At 41.2% G+C, this 18,864-nt stretch overlaps 1 protein-coding gene across 2 annotated transcripts in view; it reads right to left on the reverse strand.

The window, feature by feature from the left end:
- Positions 1 to 18,864, reverse strand: part of ENTPD1 (ectonucleoside triphosphate diphosphohydrolase 1) — a 184,780-nt gene that overhangs the window by 17,466 nt on the left and 148,450 nt on the right. For both annotated transcript variants that reach the window (XM_069239690.1, XM_069239689.1), the window contains exons 5-7: positions 6,182 to 6,341; positions 2,451 to 2,684; positions 1,030 to 1,287 (exon numbers count right to left, since the gene is read on the reverse strand). In XM_069239690.1, coding sequence (XP_069095791.1) covers positions 1,030 to 1,287; positions 2,451 to 2,684; positions 6,182 to 6,341 — 652 coding nt within the window. The remainder of the gene's footprint in view (positions 1 to 1,029; positions 1,288 to 2,450; positions 2,685 to 6,181; positions 6,342 to 18,864) is intronic.

The following is an 18,864-nucleotide window of genomic DNA, read 5'->3' on the forward strand; positions in this document are numbered from 1 at the left end:
GCCTGTTGCACCTTTGAGGCACTCCACCACTTGACACCAGAAGGAACAAAAGGTTTGTTTTTCCAGTTTAGAAAAAAGAATTAGGCTTTATGGTAGGGGCATCTGATACAACTTCCATAGGTGGTTATGCCCATTTAATGCACAGTCACAAGAATTGCATACGTTATCAGCAATAAACTGGCTTAAATTAGCATAGATCTGGAGATCATGAATACATCTGTCAAATAAAACATTTTTCCTACTTCCTACTAAAATGTTGTATTTTGATTAACTTATCTTCTGTCTCAAATATGAGCCCTATTCTCCATATTGAAAAGGTAGGACTCCATTTTAGTAACTTTTTGTGAACTTTCTCTAAACTATTTCTCCATTCCAACTGCTAGAATCTTTACCTGCTCAGTTAGAGACGCCTGTGCCAATTGTGTCTGATTTTTACACTGCCTCTAAGTAGGTGAGATCAGACACTATTCTTCCTGGGTTAACCCACGTAGATGCAACTCTCTCATGTCAGCACTGTCAAAAATAATTATATAACTCTTGCTAGTAGTTCTTCTTTTTCCTCATCTGTCTTTATCCTGAAAATCTTCACTGGGCTCTGGAACTCTAAGTTTACTAACAAAAGCATGCAAGAGACACCTTGTGCATCCTCCATATTCTGCACCTTTGAATCGCCTGGACCCTTCCACTTGAACACTCTTCTCTCCTTGACCCCACCCCCATCCCTGAAGAGTACACACTCATCATCAAATCAAACTTTCAGCAAAACATGACTTCCTGAACAATATTGCCCCGCCCCATTTTGAGTACTATGGTGAATCTTCTACAACACGTTTCACTTTGCCGCTCATGTTAATAGGTACACGTTATCACATATCTTGATGATATGACAACTGTGTCCCTCTGCCCAATAGCTTCTGATCTTTGTCAGATGTTCACTTATAGAAAAAATGTTACACAATACCACGCAACAAAATAACCTTCTAATTTATTTAAATGATTAACCATGCTCTAACAAACGAATGGCCTCACCCCAAAATCTCCCTGAAGGTGTGGCTGGAAGACACCGTTGAAGGAGCATCTTGAGTATGTGCACTGGGATCTGTTGAAGATTTCCAGAACATTTTGGAGACACTGATCGTGGTTTCCTGTCCCGATGACCTGGACGTTCGTAACATTTAAGGATTTCCTATACGCAGCTGTACAGTGGTTTTTGTAAAGGCCGGTCACATTCACATTCCTCGTATATCCTACATTAAAGCAGGGGTCCTGGAGGATGGTATCTGTTGGCTGAAAGTAAAATGACAACATAGAAATGAGATTCTAGTCACAGAACATGTTGGGATGCGCTACCACCAAGGAACTGGTGCTGCTGGACTGGCAGCAGACTAATGGCATACTTTGACATTAACGGCTTTGATGTAAGTATCAGGTTTCAAATCATTTAATGTCTGATTGATATTAAAATAAATCGGACATTTCTTCAATGAGATTAATGCCTAGGTTTTAATTAGAATTTGGACTTTTAAAAAAATGTATTAGGAATTCTAAGATCACTACTGTTGCAGACACCTAGAATTACTGCATACATATTTTTGCACACTGGGTATGCGAATCTGCAAGTTTGTGGGTAGATGTGAACATAGTTTTAAAAATTCAATATAATTGGAGTTTTTTTGGCAAATCCTAAAGAATCTGAAAAGGGCATAAAAATCAGAGTAGAGCTATACCTAGAAATGCCATGCACAGTGGGCACTGTGGAAACTGAGGCCAAAGGCCTTGTGCAGCAGATGACCACCCACAGAGGTTTGAAGGCCAGGCCCTGTGACCATTCCTGGCTGCACATGGCTGATTGCTATGCACAGCAAGGTTTGGGCATAGGGCACTTTTAAATAAAACAAGTGTCAAACACTAGAAGGGTAATGCTTTTAAACCTTCACCATTTACCTGGCTTGTTACCAAGAGGGTGACCTCAGCAAAACAATAACTAGTCTTCACATGTTTGCTTGTAAATAATCCTCGAGATTTATGGAACTGAATTTGAACGGGGCTATGGTTCCAGCGCAAAACCTTCTTGGGTACAATTAGTCGCCCCTCAGTACCCAAGTCCATATTTAGCAATGTCAATCACAATCACTAAGTACACAAGGGAGAAAACACCAATCCAGGAAGATTTCAAAACAGATATCCTAAAACATCGCAACCTTATACAAGAATTGTGTGATGCGCGTTTTATTCTCCCCTGGTACTACGTCCAGACAGGCTTCCTCGATAGAATAAAGCTGCACCTCATGCGGACGTCATAGCAATAAACATACAATCATAGGCTGGTGTCTACATGATTTTTGAAGTGGTTTGGATACAAAACACAACTGTTCCTCTTCTACAACTCTGGAATTACAGGATGACTTTTCAGAGTGAAACCCGCCAGGCCACAGACCTGTCGCACTTGCCTTTATGTTGCTTGCGAACAGTTGCTGAAGAGCTTGATCCTTTCCGTAACACAGGAAGCTGTGCGTGTACACGTTGTAGGATCTGCCGTAGAGACGGAAGTGCAAAGAGTTGTCAGGCGATTCAATGTCATTCTCTGGTACAAAGGTGATTTGTGTGGAAGCCCCTCCAAGGTCAAGTGCACCAAATGTTTCTGACCCTTTCAAACCTGGAAAAAAACTGAGCCAACTCTCATCCTGTGAAGGAAGAGCACAAGAACACATTATAATATGACATTAAAATATATTTTATGAGAAAGAAGATACTGCACTTATATGCCCCGAGGACCTGTCTTCCCTACCAGTAAGCAACTGAGATCCAGAGTGATCGCAGGGGGTGTCCTGCACTGCAGATCCCTAGGTGAGACACCTTTGGGAGGCCCGAGGATGCACAACACTGCGCTCAATGAGATAATCAGCTGTGCCTTGAGCAGAGTCCAGCATGAGTGACAGACAATAACAAGCATCTGCATAGCCTAGATGTCTCGCCTTTAGGACCTTATACGTATGTAGCCATGCAGCACATTATCCGGAGTGCTGTGCCGCCAGGGATTTAAGAGGGATACTGCACTGCTAAATGACATTCTAAAAGCATGTGGTTTTTGTGGATTTGGGTGGGAAATAAGCAGCTGTGGAGCCCGGCAAGAGCACTGAAAACTAGCTGTTTTGAATTCACTGTTTAGATATAAATGAAAGAGAAATGGGACTTTAGAACATTTCCATAAGTGCAGTTATTTGAGAGAAATGTGACTGAGATGTATGGGTGTGTGTTCTTGTCAAGACTGCTGAGTGAGCGGAGTCCTTGCTCTCGATATCTATCACAACTTTTGTCCAGATCATAAATTCCAGTGCAGGTAACGCCACATCAGCCTTTCATCTTTTCAGGTCGATAATGGACTGTGCATATATACAACATCTTGAAGAAACAGCACAAGCGCTGCCTAGGCTCGACCTAAAAAGGTTCTGTTTTGCTGGTAAGGTATGCTACAAAATGAAGGCTGAGTATTTCAATTAGAGTGCCCAGTGAACACAACATATAATTAAACTAGCATTAGAGTCTCGCTCCATTGCCACTTCTTAGGACCTCTGGTAACAGCAACCTGAGGTACTGCTCTGTGATACAAGCGGTGCTGTGGCCTGGCTCAGGAGGGGCATCTGGCATCAGTCTGCATTAGCATGCCCATGTAGTGCTGATACCTGGCTCATTAGGGACCTCTTGTAGCAGCTTGTGATATTGTACCAAGATACATGCTGTGCTGGTGTCTGGTTCAATAGGGACCTCTAGTAGCAGCTTGAGGTACTGCACTGAGATACATGCAGTGCTGGTGCCTGGCTCAGTAGGGACCTCTAGCAGTAGCTTGTGGTACTGCTCCAAGACTCATGCAGTGCTGGTGTTTCACTCTCCAGGCCTTGGCATAAAACCTGCCCTACAGTAACCAAATAACTACCTACAGCACAAAGTGAAAATCAAAATGTGCTGCACAGGGTGGGATGCTAGAGATTATTTAATGGGGTCTACAATCTTCAATATCATCTCAGAGGTAAAATACTAAAAATGCTAGCGATCAAATAAAAGGGATAAACAATTATGGGTCCAACAATATGACTAAATAGTGAGTTTGGTTAATGAGCTCGTTACAAATCCCTTTTAAAACTTTCTGCTGGGCGAAAAGGCTGCCAAATCCTTACAGTACTAATAGTATAGGTTTAGTGGTGACATGAAGAATACCCAGCAGCGCGCAACAGTACTCCAAAGTGGGGGACAAGTAGAACACCCGACCATGGTATATGCCAATCTAATTTGGGCTACCACCAAACCCACAAATGCTGCACAACGGGGTGAGGGTGATGGGTGCGTGTATCCAAATATTAGAAAACCAGAGTAGCACACCTGTGTTGCAGTGACTTCTTGCAACTGGAAGAAGATTGGTGTAGAAGGAGTGCATTGAGTTAGTGGATTTATTACCAAGGCTAACCAACCGCGTAGACCTAGAGATCTGGACAGTGGGAAACAAATGAGCACCTGACAGATTAAAAAAAAACATACACTGCAAACCTCTGCATATGATTAGCAAAAGCATGGGTGAGTGTGTATTCCAAATATCCTGTGATTATTTTTTATTATCAGTGGTCAGCTGCACCATTTGCAGACAGGAAATAACATGCGAAGGAACATGTTGCACTTGCATGGGTAGATGCATATCAAAGGGGTGATGTCATCCGAGTCATACTACGTATAGGACAAAAATGCTGGCTATCTAAGTGTCACTGACTTTCTGTGTCAGGCAGACCTAGGTACTAGGAGGAAGGTCAACTTATAAAGCAATAGAAACATCTGAAGAGGCCCTATAATTAATCAGAAGGAAAACTTCCTTTGCTTTGTAGAGAGCGATGTACACAGTTTTTGCTGTGGCAGGGTGATACTGCCTTCGGTAGGGAAACTATACATGCAGAGTTGGCATAAAACAGTACAGTGGCAACACTGAGATTTTACGCTTTACATAAGCATGCGCAAGTCTTGAGGCCTGATTTAGTGTTTGGTGGATGGGTACTCCATCACAAACGCTATGGACATCCCCTCTGCCTAATTACAAGTGCAAAATAATGCAATGCACTTATAATAACACGAATGGGAGTGTGTCAAGATATAATGCACTTGTAATAATGTGGATGGTATGCTGTCACTTTAATGACAGAGTACCCTCCTGCTAAACTCTAAATCAGGTCCCAAATATTTTAGTGGTCCTTTATTTAGAAGTACGTTACGTTTGCTGGATGTACACTGCAATTTCTTTGCATGACATAAAGTAAGTTAGACAAATAATTCCAACAGGGCACATTTGAGAGGATAGTGAATAGTATGGTTTTCACATTCATCTGCACCTCGAAACTTGAAGGTACTGACGGCCAAAAATATCTCACAAACCACAAACTCATTTTACCGATTCATTCACGATTCCTAATTTTCCAAACACTTTTAAATACCTTAGCTTTAGGGCCCTGTACTTTAATGCTGTATGAAAAGTGTGTCCTACTGATCCAAGGTAAGGAAGTCGTCCTACAGTGAGCAATACAAAGACAGTAGAGGTCTTGAACACCTGTCTGCCAAGGTAACACAAATGGGTAGAAATATGTGACCAGTGTGTGATCTGTCTGGTTTGGGCAAACTGTGAATTACTTCCTAATCAAGACTGTGCAAGATATACAAAGAGGTATTTTGTGTGACCTTTGAAAGAAGACAGGAACAATGACTTCCTGATCTAGGTAGAACTTTGAAACAACTTTTGCTTAGAAAAAAGAATTTAATGTTAGGATTACATCATTCAATTGCCTTTTTTGTGGATTTATTTGGTGTGACACCAATAAGGCTGTCCAGTGGGAGAGATGTTCGTTTCATCATACATAAATTAGTGTGCACACACAAAATATGAAGACCAAATTCAACTAGCACAAATATACATCTGAAGAAACCTATGCAATCAGCAAGCGTGTTATTCAAGTCTCACTGGAGTGACAAATCCTTGACAGAGAGAACAAAGTAAACGGTATTGCAAGACTGACTCTTGAAAGCAGCATATATATCTCATCTGCTTCCTACTTGTGTTCTTCTGCGGACATGCAACCCTAACACTGATCAAGGTAAACACCTGTTTCAATTCTGCCTGAAAGTCATAACTGTTTGCTGGGTTCCATACCTGTACAAACTTGCCAAGTAGGTAATTGATGGTGATCCATCCGTAAGCTCCCTCCTCCTGCCCGGTGATGATTCTGGCACCCTGGTAATCGAATGGATACAATTCCAGATTGTTTTCTACTGATGACAGCACTTGGTCAGACAGACCGGGGTTCACCATACTAAACAGACAAGGAAAGGAACTGGATAACTGCATGCAATCGACGGGAACCTGGCAGTGGTTTTAAGATTGCTTTTCTTAGGCACAAAGTGCATATAAATGAAGAAGGCAGTTACACAGTTAAGTACATTAAAGACAATAAAGCACAGGTTTCTAAGATCCTTTACTGCTCTGTTGGTAGACGAGTGTGACGTTTTGCAGCACCATCCAAACCCACAGAGCACATTTGCATAGGAGATGTGATCAATGCTATCCCATGCACCAATAGTCTTCAGAATTAATTAGGAAGAATGCATCACTAAATAATTAGGGAGATGCTCAACTGTTTTTAATTTGCTTGGGGTAGTATTGTGTTTTATTTATTATGGACTGCTGTCACCATATCTTGTTGAAACATCTGCATATTCTTTATAGACCAGAGTTAGAGTGTGCGTGCTAATGGTTCTTTTTTGTGGGGAAGATGGTATCCGTCACAAATCTAGAAATCATTCCTGCCCTCGAAATTAATATAGTGCATCCATCTTATCTCCATGTTCCTGAAAATGGTTTTTTTCCACATAAACTTCACAGATGCAAACTTTACTGGCCAACATGATCACTTTTTCATCGCCAATTAGAGGCTGAGATGAGGTTCAAAATAAGAACAGTCAAAACATGGCCGAATTTTCCACCAAAATCTCTTTATATTGTTAAGACTATTGTGTGGAAAATACATCAACCTGTGAACGAGTCTACATCACATAAAAAGAAGCCCACATTACTCATGGGTCTGTATGTTTATGCCAAATGTGTCATCGTTTCAATATGGGTTTTTTCGGTAGTTGTAAATACAGGTTCCCTACAGGAATTAAGGTGACTTCCCCAAAACGCTTTCCTTTCTTGAGCAATCTGCCAAAACATTCATTGATTGAAATAAAGGGAATCACTTTTTTTAAGGGAGAATGACTGCAGACGTGCCAAGTGATGTAAAGGTTATTAGTAAAAAAAAATTGCCTCTACAAGAAATTACAATTTTAGCCCTATTTGAAACATCAGCGTGTAAGTTAAAAAAAATATTACCTTCACTCAAATCTTCAATGTATTGACGAAATTAATTCAGGAGAGAAAAAGGACGTGTGAGGAAAGGACGGGCTGCCATAGCCTGATTTTTCCTTTTTAAAACCACTATGGAACTGTTATCAAAGCTATACAAAACAGGCGTTGGCAACACCAATAAATACCTCCTTTAAGTTATGTGCCGTGCTATTGACTTTGACAATTCTTATTTGGTTTAGAATTGTCAAAAACAAAAAATAACATTCAAAATGGTTGCTGGTGTGTCACTGTGCATGCACACACAAACCATTCTGATGCACAGGCGTGCATTCATGGGCTACCACCTTGGAATAGTTTTTCTCACATATAAAAAAAGCATTCCAAGAGGAATCTACCATTTTGACAGTTTCTTTTACCATTCCAAGATAGTCAACATCCGTTCGCGACTGGTAAATTAAAAAAAAAAAAAGAAAAGAAAAGAAAAAAGAAAGGTGGGGTTTTGCAAACAATAAGAAGCCAGTATATTTGTAGCATGTGTAGCTGCTGTGGCATTGCAGGAATATTTGCAATTTTAAAAAAAGGGGAAAAAAAATTAAAGCAGTGTAGGAGAGGGAGAGGAAGCAATGGACAAGCTGAGATCGGGAGAGAACTAGGAACATATAGTATTGACTTGGGATTTGATGAGAAATGAGCAAACTGGGGTGAGTGCACGCTAACACAGACACATGCATCAACAGCAAAAACACAAATAAAACAAGCACTAGCAAAGCCAATTGATCTTGCCTTTGTCAGTGCTTGTTTGTAAAGCACATTTCAATAAAAATACTTCATGGCGTCTGGTGCACGATGACACATATGCATGCATCAGAGACCATCTTATAAGGCTTGTTCCAAGATTGCTGCTGGTGCGTCACAACATATGAGCATTCATGGCTTCCCATGCTGAAACAGTCTTTCGCAAACAAAATGCATTCCAAGATGGCCACTAGAGCCTGGGCAAGCACTGTGATGTCACAACAGGTGCATGTGTCATGACTCAATAGCAGACATTTTGGATTTTTGCTATTTGTTTAATAATACCACTTTCAATATACAAATCAAAGATGGCCAAAAACTATTTTTGAGTGGTAAAAATAAACAGCATAAAGACTGTGCAGAAGTATAAATAATAAATAAGCGAGTGGCCCAGCAGCAATGTGCAGCTGCTAAGTACTTAGAAAAAAAGCATTTTTTTTTTTTTTTAAATAGGAAATTGAAAAATAGAGCGGAGATGAGAGTGAGGAGCAGGGAGATAATTTTATTTGTAAATTGTATTTATATAGCTCTTACTACCCATGATGAGGAGTTGAAACGTGATGGTGAATGAGCCGGCTGGAGCCCTTGAAGAAAAGTTACTTTTTCTAGTTTAAAAAAAAGGAAGTAACCCAGGAAGCAATAAAGGAGTGGCTATGGGAAATAAGTGGGTATTTAAAGGTGAACAAGCAGACTGTGGGGGGAAAGCAGTAAAAATTATGCACTCCAAAGAGTGCTCAAAAGAAAAGAAATAGGTAGTTTTTGGCATCGTGAAAAGGATTGTAAATAATCTATGCTTAAGAGGATGGACAAATACAAGAAGAGAAAAGAAAGCCATTCACAAAGAAGCAAGCAAATGAGATTGTCACAAAAGCCAACCAACCAACAATAAGCAATGGGCACACTCAAGTACCTATTGGCTTTGTCAAAAACTATCTTTCTGTGTGCCTTCAAGATGCCAGATGGCATGCGATTCAGCTGAATCAAATTATGACAAAATTCGTAGAAGTCTTGGCAGTATTCTTCCAATGTGCCTCAATTTTAATAATTGCATTTTGATTACTCCTGCTACTGGAAACGCAGAGCCCAGCTGTAGTATTAATCCTGTTGGTAAACCATGCTTCATACCATCCATAACTACAGCATGCGCAAATCGCTACTTAGCCGTACTTCCCATAATCCTGCCACTGTCCCAGAAAAGAGAGTAACGTGTGCAGTGAAATTGGACGACACATTTGCTCAAAAAATAGAAATTTTGCAGATTTTCTGCATCTTCCTAATACGTTTCACAATAAATTCCAATTCAGAAAGTTCCAACTCTTGGCAGTGCATTTCCTATCCCTTCTTCCTGAAGAACCTACTACTTCACATCTGACAGTGATGAACTGTGTAGCAAACTACACTTATAAGTGGACTGAGATGTTTAATAACCAGAACGTAGTGGGCAGCTTTTGATCTTTTATTAATTCACCTTGATATTTTTTTAGAGGCTTATGATAAATTAAGTGCAGTGGACAAATGTGTGTAAATTGTTGGAATATGCCCGCAATCAGCAAAATCAAGCTACAACCTTTGCAACATTAAAATACATACTTTTGTGTTTCTTTTTTTAGAAAAAAGCATACCAGCTAGCCTTTGCAAAGACTTCTTGGGGACATTCGGTGTTGGGTTTTGTTGTAGAATGTTAGACATGTAATGATTGCTAAGCAACATAATGGAATGTCGGAGAGGTGAAGATTGTGAGCAGTGACAGTTGGCTGCTGGAACTGCCAGGGTTGGTATCACCTTGCTTCTGTGGAATAAAGATGAAAAAAAAAAAAAGAGTCTGTATCCATTACTTTTTCAGTGGCAACAAGGGTGGGATACCAACTGTAACCAACCCTGGCATATGTGTGATGCCCTCTTCGTGAAGTTAAGGAACAGGATCCCAAGAGTGGTCACTGTGGGCCCTGGATGTGAAGAGGCATCACTGCACAACGCCAATCTTCCTATATACTGTGGATGGTAGCTCGTTGAGGCCTGGTCTGACGCACCAGAGCAGTTTTGTCAACCTGGGTGACAGGGCTCGGTATCACCTTAGCCTATTGAGCACAATGGGGAGAAGTCCCGGCTGGGAGAAATTTTCGGGAAGTCAAGGAATATAAAGAGGATATCAGCAGATATCAGCTGTAAGATGGCACAGTATTGAAGTGCAAAGTACTGCATACTGGCTGTTCCTGTGTGGACTTCGTCATTGGAGGTATTTCTGTGTACTGGTGATTATATTGTATGTAAGCGCTCATTCTGAGACGGAGTTTCATGCTGTGAGGAACATCAGCACATAGTTTGGAAACAAAAGTATGCGCTAGGGCCTCGCGCGGTTGAACTGCTCGTTTTACTTACTTTTGAATATTTCCACGAGCATCCCGCATTGAGGTTCCGCGCACGCACAGAAGCTGCCGCATGTGTGAGGCGTCATCCCACTTTGAAGAACTGCGCGCGCGCACAGAAACTGCCTCATGTGTGTAGCGTCGCGAACAGCTAAGGTGTCAAAGAGGGTACGAGACTGGCTGCCACAACAAAGACAACCGACGTTAAAAATGAACGTCATTGCTCTACGTTGTCGAAACAAGGACAACTAACGTTGGGGAAAAACATCATTGCTGTAAGTTGCCGAAACAAGGGCAACCAGCTAAGGAAACAAAATAACTAGAGTTCGTACATCGATGTGAATTCTGCATCGCTGCTTTAATTCCTTTGTGGAGGTGGAGAACTGTGCTAGTTACTTCCTGTTGAAGATCTGAACTGTGTTAGTTACTTCTTGTTGAAGATCTGCATTTTCACGGTGTATGTCGACAAGAAGAGAAGAGAACTGTTCAAGAAGTAGAATGAGGAAATAGTACTGCAGTGACTGGTTTCAGTGAACACTTTAAATTTATTAATTAATTAGTGTATTTTAGTCTTTTAGCTCAGGACGAACAGTACACATTATGCAATTAATAGGTCCTCCACCTACATTTTTAGCTCAACCTGCGGAACCTAGTATGCCGTGGGAGGATTGGCATGAAGCCTTTGAAACATATTTAGAAGCTTTGGGTGGAGCTATTTTTACAGTAAAAAGGAAATTAGCTTTGCTAAAACACAATTTGGGGGTGGACGGTATGAAGGTGTTGAAAACCTTACCATATAACGAAGTTATTGAAAATGGCGAGGGGTCTGATGAGGAAGTGGAAGGTGATGGTGTGTATATAAGAGCCATGGGGGCATTATTTGGTCATTTTAGTGAAAAATTAAGTGTTCTGGTTGACTGTCACAAGTTTTTTTCGAGGACACAAGCACAGTGTGAATCTATCGACCAATTTGTAAGTGCATTACGAACATTAGCAAACACGTGAAAGTTTAGAGATTTGCACGAGGAAATAATTAGGGACCAGTTAATAAACTGCACTAGGAACTTGAAGATTCAAGAGAAACTTTTGAGTTTAAAAGACCCATCCTTAGAGGAGGTGATAATTATTGCACAACGTATTGAAGATACATCACAATACATAAACGAATTTGGAAAAAACAATGTAGAGAATGTTACTGTGCAGGAGGTGGTCAAGGGCAGTAAAAGTGATGGGAAGAAATTTTTTTACAGATGTGGTAGTGTGAAGCATTTGGCATTCTCTGTGAGTTGCCCAGCGATGAATGCCAAATGTTTCAATTGTAACAGAGTGGGACATTTCTCTAAAGTATGTAACCAGAAAAAAGTGTGACTAAGAAGAAAAGTTTGAATTGTTTGCAGAACGATAGTAACAAGGTGGATAAATCATCTTCTGATGAAGATGGTGACCCCATACAAAAGTTTATGTTGAACGATGCTACCCCAGAAGAAGAATTGTTCGAAAATAACGTTTTGTTGTTAGGTAATGATCGATACAGACCACCGAAGTGTATCGTGAGTTTGGACGGTGTATCCGTTAGTATGTGGGCGGATTCTTGTTCCCCATATACGCTCATTGATAAAAATACGTGGCTTAAAGTAGGTAAAGTGGATTTAGCTACCTCCAACGTTTAATTGGTCGGGTATGGAGGTAGTAAAATACCTGTTACAGGATATTTCCAAGGAACTGTGGTTTTTAAACAGAGGGAAATTACATGTTGTGTGTATGTGGTGGAAAGTGGAAGGTGTTTGTTGGGGTGGAATGAGCAAAGGGTGTTGAATATTGTGCTGAATCCAAATACTGGGGAACAGGTTTTGACTGTGTTGCATGATGATCCTAAGGTGGAGAAATGGAGGGCAGAATTTCCGTTGTTGTTTGGAGAAAGGTTGGGATGTCTTAAAAAATTTCAGCATAAGATTGTCTTGAGAGAGGGTGCAGTGCCTAATGTGCATAAAGTGAGAGGGGGACCATTGGTGTTGAGGGATGCATTGAAAGCCGAGTGGGCAAGGTTACTACAGTTGGGTGTGATAGAAGAAGTTGAATCGTCTGAATGGTTGAGTCCGGTGGTGCTGGCTCAGAAACCCAATGGCAAAATCAGAATGTGTGTGGACTTGAGGGATTTGAACAATTATATATGGATTGACAGACATCCTATACCCAACATTAATGAGTTGTTGGCTAGCATTCAGGGTGAAAAAGTGTTTTCTATGCTAGATTTGTCCAATGCATATCATCAAATCTTGTTACATCCAGATTCAAGGCATCTCACCTCTTATTACACCTGAAGGGGCATTTAGAGTTTTGAGAATGCCTTTTGGTTTGGTGTCTGCTTCGGCAGTGTTTCAAAGGGTAATGCAGAGCTTATTGGGAAACGTTAAGAATGTAAAGTTTTTTCAAGATGATGTGTTAGTGTGGGCAGAAAATGTGGATAAGCATACCAATGTGTTGAGAGGTGTATGTTCGATTCTGGAAAAGGCTTGTTTGATGGTCGAGATGAAGAAGTGTAAGTTTGAACGTTGTGCTGTTGAGTACCTTAGCCATACTGTGACTGAGGTGGAATAAAACCAAGAGTCGGTCTAATGGAGGCAATTGAGAAAGCACCGAGCCCAGTGGATAAGGATCAGTTGAGATCATTCTTGGGTTTGGCTGAATATTATGCAAAATTTGTAAAAAATGTTGCTGACATTGCTCAACCACTGCGTGCATTGATGAAGAAAAATCAGAAATGTGAGTGTCAGTGAAGTGTCAACAAGCATTTGCTATGTTGAAGTGCAATATTATTAATGCAGTGGAATTGAAACCATTTGTGACAAATGACCGTACGATTATGTCCACAGATGCCAGTATGTATGGCTTGGGGCAGTGTTGATGCAAGTGAGGAAGGGGAAGGAGCATGTGATTTGTTTGCATCAAGAACACTGAGAGGTGCGGAAATTACGTACTCTGCAATCGAAAAAGAGACTCTTGCTTGTTGGTGGGGGGGTCCAACATTTTAGAAATTATGTCTGGGGAAGAAGGTTTGAACTACGAACGGACCATAAACCCATGGTGGACATCTTTACGACGAAGGGTGCCAGTCGTGCGTCTCCTCGAATAGCAAAATGGTTGTATAGACTGCAGGAATATGATTTTGTAATTGAATATCTTCCAGGAGAAGCAAATGTGAATGCTGACTGTTTATCTAGGCTACCGATTGAAAGGGTGGAGAGAGAGGAAGATGAAGATTGGGTAGTGGCGGACATACAAGCTATTGAAACAAAGGCTGTGGAGGAGACTGTATGGGAAACAGAAATGAAAGAGGATGTGGATATGCAAATGTTAAAAAACAATTTGGATAAACATTGGTGGGAGTTAGAGGAAGATGTGACAGTTGTGATATCTGATTTTAACAGCGTATGGTCGGAATTATCTGAACAAGATGGTGTAATGAGAATTGGTGACAGAGTGATTGTACCGAGCAAGTTGAGGGAGTCAGTATTGGGAATTTTGCATGAAGGACATGGTGGAATGTCAGATATGAAGAGGAAAGCAAGAGAGGATTTTTGGTGGCCAGGCATGGGTCGTGATGTTGAAAGGTTTGTTCGAAATTGTTTGTGCTGTGCATGCAGTGATAAAACGCATGTTGGGAAGAGTACTCCCGTGATTCCCATACCGTTTCCACATGAGCCATGGCAGAAAGTGGGTATGGATGTGTGCGGTCCATTTGAGCTGGATGGAGGTGGCAAAACCTACGCTATTGTGATGATGGATTACCATTCAAAATGGGCAGAGGTCAGTTTAGTGCTTGATGTTAGATCTGGTATGATCATTGAATCTTGTGAAGAGATATGAAGGCGAGAGGATTATCCTGAAATATTGGTAACTGATAATGGTCCGCAATTTACGTCGAGTGAGTTTGAAAATTATTTAGAGAGTTGTGGTGTTAAAGATATCAAAACTGCCATTGCACATTCGAGGGAGAACAGACTGGTGGAAAGATTCAACAGAGTGTTGGGGGAGAACATTCAGTTGGCATTGCAAAATGGGTTGAATTGGAAGAAGGAAATCAAAGATATTTTATGGAGCTATCGCACCACTCCACATTCCCTTACTATGGAGACTCCATTTATGTTGTTGAAGGGTAGGAAACCTTGTACCAAAGCTGTACCAGGTTGGATGGGCAAGGCAGGTAGGGTAAGAGTGAATGAGGGAAGATGTGGCAGAAATGCAAAGGAAGTATGAAGGTAGAGGCATGGGTGGTGTGGTGGAGCGTAATTTGGCAGTAGGTGATTGGGTGCGAACAAAAGTTTGGGAAAAAACAAAGAAAGGTTTGTCCAAATGGTCTGTGCCCAAACGTATAACGAAGGTGAGATGGTATAGTGTGGTGTTGGAGGATGGAAGGAGATGGAATGTGGACAGTGTGGTGAAGTGCAACGAGATGGAGTTAAGGAGGTGGAATGATGATGCAAGTGTGTGCGGAATTGTAAAGTGTGGAACGGTGTTGAAGGAAAAGGAAAAAAGAGTTGTGAAGAGACCGGATTATTTGAAAGATTACATTGTCTAGATGGCAATGTCGATTGGTAGTCAAAGATCCGGTGGTGTTGAGTATATCTGATACCCATATTTTAATATTATTGTTTTAAGCTTGTTTTGTTTTGCAATATGTTATTAGTTATTAAGCATTAGTGACTTTGTTTTATTATTGGAGGGATATATGTTGGGTTATGTTGTAGAATGTTAGACATGTAATGATTGCTAAGCAACATAATGGAATGTGAGGGGAGGTGAAGATTGTGAGCAGTGACAGTTGGCTGCTGGAACTGCCAGGGTTGGTATCACCTTGCTTATGTTGAATAAAGCGTAAAAAAAAAAGGAGTCTGTGTCCATGACTTTTTCATTCGGAAAGCTTTCCTGGGCATGTATTCCGACCATTGCTTATCATTGGCTTTGCAGTTTGTAACTCACAGTTGCTTTTTTTTTTGGATTTAGACTGTCTAGTATGTATTTGTCCCTCCCATGGAACATAGCCTATTTACGGTATTCTTCCACAAGTCCCTGTGTTCTGTAAACAGGCCTTTATATTTTGTTCTTATCTTGTCACACTTGCTGTACATTCAAAGACATATATCCAATGTCAGGCTCTGTCTTCCTAGGGAGCTTGGTGTTTACTTTTCCTTCTCTGACTTCAAAGTGAGACAATTTATGTGACAATCATGCTGAATAGTGGGGGGGTGCTGTAGGGGGGCTGTATGATGTTATTTTTTCCACTACACAACAAAATGTAAATGTATATACTTCAAATGTGTAAATATTTCAGAATATATCTGAATTAGTAAAGCACTAATGAAGTACATTCCTTTGTAATGTTGAAGTGTCGTGGAAACACATATTTTAATACAATCCGAAAACGAATCAATACACTGGGTGATGCCATTTCCACACACTATCTTTTTTGTGCTGTATAGGTTTATCAGTAAAACTGTATGTCTGTGCACATATAATTGTTATTTCAATTCAAAATGTGTTGTCTGCAAAGGCAGTGCCACTCCACTCTATAGCAACCTACTCCACTACATGCTGCTTCACTTTAAGTCACTCTACTCCACTGTACTGACAGAACACAACACCGCACGACAATTATTGTACAACACTCCATGCTACGACACTGAACAACACTCTATGCCATTCCACACGGCAACACCATACTCCACTCCATGCCACTCCACTCTATGCCACATTACTCTATGCCCCTCCAGCCTATGAAACTCTCCTCTTCTCTGTGATATTCTCCTCCACTCTATGTCCCGCCACTCTACGACTCTCCATCGCTTCACTGTACACCACTGCACGACACTTAATTTTAGCCATGCTGAACAGCAGCCACGCTGGTTTACCACATGGCTAAAACACTTTGGCAAAGCCAATAGCTCTAGGATAGGCAAGAACTACTGGCTTTGCCAATACTTGTTTTTGCACAGCTATCTTCCCAGAATCCACACATTCTGTGAGATAAGAAAGCACAGCGGTCTATCACAAACAGCTTTTTTACGAGGCATAGGATTTTCTTCATCTCCTCAGTGTGTTTTTTTCTCAGGCTCTGCTTGATCAGTTGATGGCCCCTTGTTTGTTTGTACTTTGGTGAAACTCTGCTTGGAAACTAGTTGGCAGGGTCTGTGAAGGGGGAAGTGGGAGGGAGCGGGAATTGGAGGTTAGAGCAAACAAATGGTTTTTGCTTTGATGTTAATGATTTTGTAACAAACCAAATGTATGTTCACAATTGGGTGCTACCTGCTCGGCACGCCTTCTGCTCTGCAGGCCCTGCAGGCCAGAAAGTACATGAAGTGCAGACATTAGCAAGATGGATCACAAACAATTCACCATTGCGTACAGTGGTGTGTAAAATAAAGCATGTATGGGTTGGGGGCACTGACTGAGCGGAAGTGGGAGGAAATAGTGTGCATGTGAGGAGGAACGAGAACAGCTCTCTCTTTACATGAGAATTCAAGTGTGCTGTGAAACTGCACACAATTGAACCTGAAAAATACTTGTGAGCGGGGAGGGGAAAGTTATCATGCTGTAAGAACAAATCGAAGAGGGCAAGTGAGAGTACTACAGAATAAACATGGTGACTGTTACTGCACAACCCATAAGCTTTCATGAGAAAACAGTCAGAGGGGTTTGAAGCTGTATACTAGACAATATATAGAGACATCAGAAAATGGGACAACAATGTAATACAAGCATTTGCAATGCAACAGGTCTCGCGTTTGCTCGTGTTAGAGCTGATAGCGTTGTAAACTCCTAACCCGACTTTTCACCTATCGGCAAAAGTGCATTTATGTACGTAACCTGAAAAAGTGCAATTAACTGTGTAAAGCGCTCGACTTCTGCCAAGCGAGATCGTGCTGGAAAAATAGAGAAAAAGTAGTCCACGAGCCGGACAGAAAACAGAGAGCCTCGCATGTTTTCTGTACTTGGTCGATGCGTTCGAGGAGGGCTGTCCACCGGAAAAGGCATGACATGTGCATGCCTTCCACTAATGACATCAAGCAGATTCTAACAGGCAAGCCCACAAGCCAATGACAGACACTGACGTGACATGGACAGGGCTCCAAGCCCTTTTTAATTACTAAAGCGTCTCAGGAAGGAAAGCTATTGGAGTGAGGTACAAGGAACGGAGACAGAGGCAGTCATGTGCAAGTTGGCCCACAGCCATCTTTATACATTGTATTGTAGACAGTAGGGAAGGCAAGGGTGTGGATCCTTGCTTTGGTGACTGGAGTACATTAGTGGACCAGGGCTGCCTGCCTTGTTTTAGTTTCTCTATTTGCCTGAAAGTTGCTTTTGAAGATGTACAATATTTAAAATAAGCTTGGAGGCCTAGCATTTTTCTGATAAAGAATCGGTTTCTAAGTAAATATGGCTTTCACAATCATGTTTTCATTCTGTTTTCGTTGCTTCTAAAATAAGAATATAGGCATTTGTTCCTTGTAGATTTTGAATCACAAAAATGGATATAAAGTAGCAATGTTTTTTTTTTTTTTTTAATTCAACCCCCTGATGTGGAGAATCAGTTTCTTAAAAATATTTTTCTATAAAGTGCTTTCATTCTTTTTAGCAGTGTTTTCGTCATAATGGTATGACATGCATGAAGTACGCTTTAAAATATACCCCCATTCTTTGCATTTCAAAAGGTACGTTCTGTACAAATGTACTGCTTAATTGATTGTAGCAAGCTTATTTGCTGTTCAGTTACTTTAAAAATCAAATAGGCTTCGTAAGCATCGTCTGCATAACTTTAACATATTTTCAAAATGTATTTGGTTCTTTTTCCCTTGTCTTTCAAAGCACGGGGAAATGCTTACTCAAACAAGGACTTTGAAAAGTAATTTTGCGGTGGCATATCTCTCAACCTTTCGGAGCAGTTTTGAAGATGGGATCCTGGCCAGTCGCAACAGGGAGCGATGTCTCGGAAGCTGCCAGGAGCAAGTTCTCACATTTAGAAACATGCAGTGGAGGACCGACAGAGAATGAATTTGACTGGAGAAGGAGAAACGGAGGGCCTGGAGAGACAACAGGAGCTTCGACTTCAAAGTGGTTTTTCCCAGACCTGCCAACTGAATGACAAATCTCACTGTGAGAAAGGGGCGATATTGTGTGTCACAGGGTGGCTTTGTGTGAGCTGGCAGGTCTGTGTTCCGTGAAGGGCAAGTAGAGGCAGAAGTGACTGGTAGAGGGCTGGAAGATCAAAAGGAAGATATGAAAGAAGGCGGCTACCCCGAGGAAGGTGTGACATTGGCAAGAGAGAATCCA

This window comes from Pleurodeles waltl, chromosome 6 (assembly GCF_031143425.1).
Source record: "Pleurodeles waltl isolate 20211129_DDA chromosome 6, aPleWal1.hap1.20221129, whole genome shotgun sequence".
Lineage (NCBI taxonomy): Eukaryota > Metazoa > Chordata > Amphibia > Caudata > Salamandridae > Pleurodeles > Pleurodeles waltl.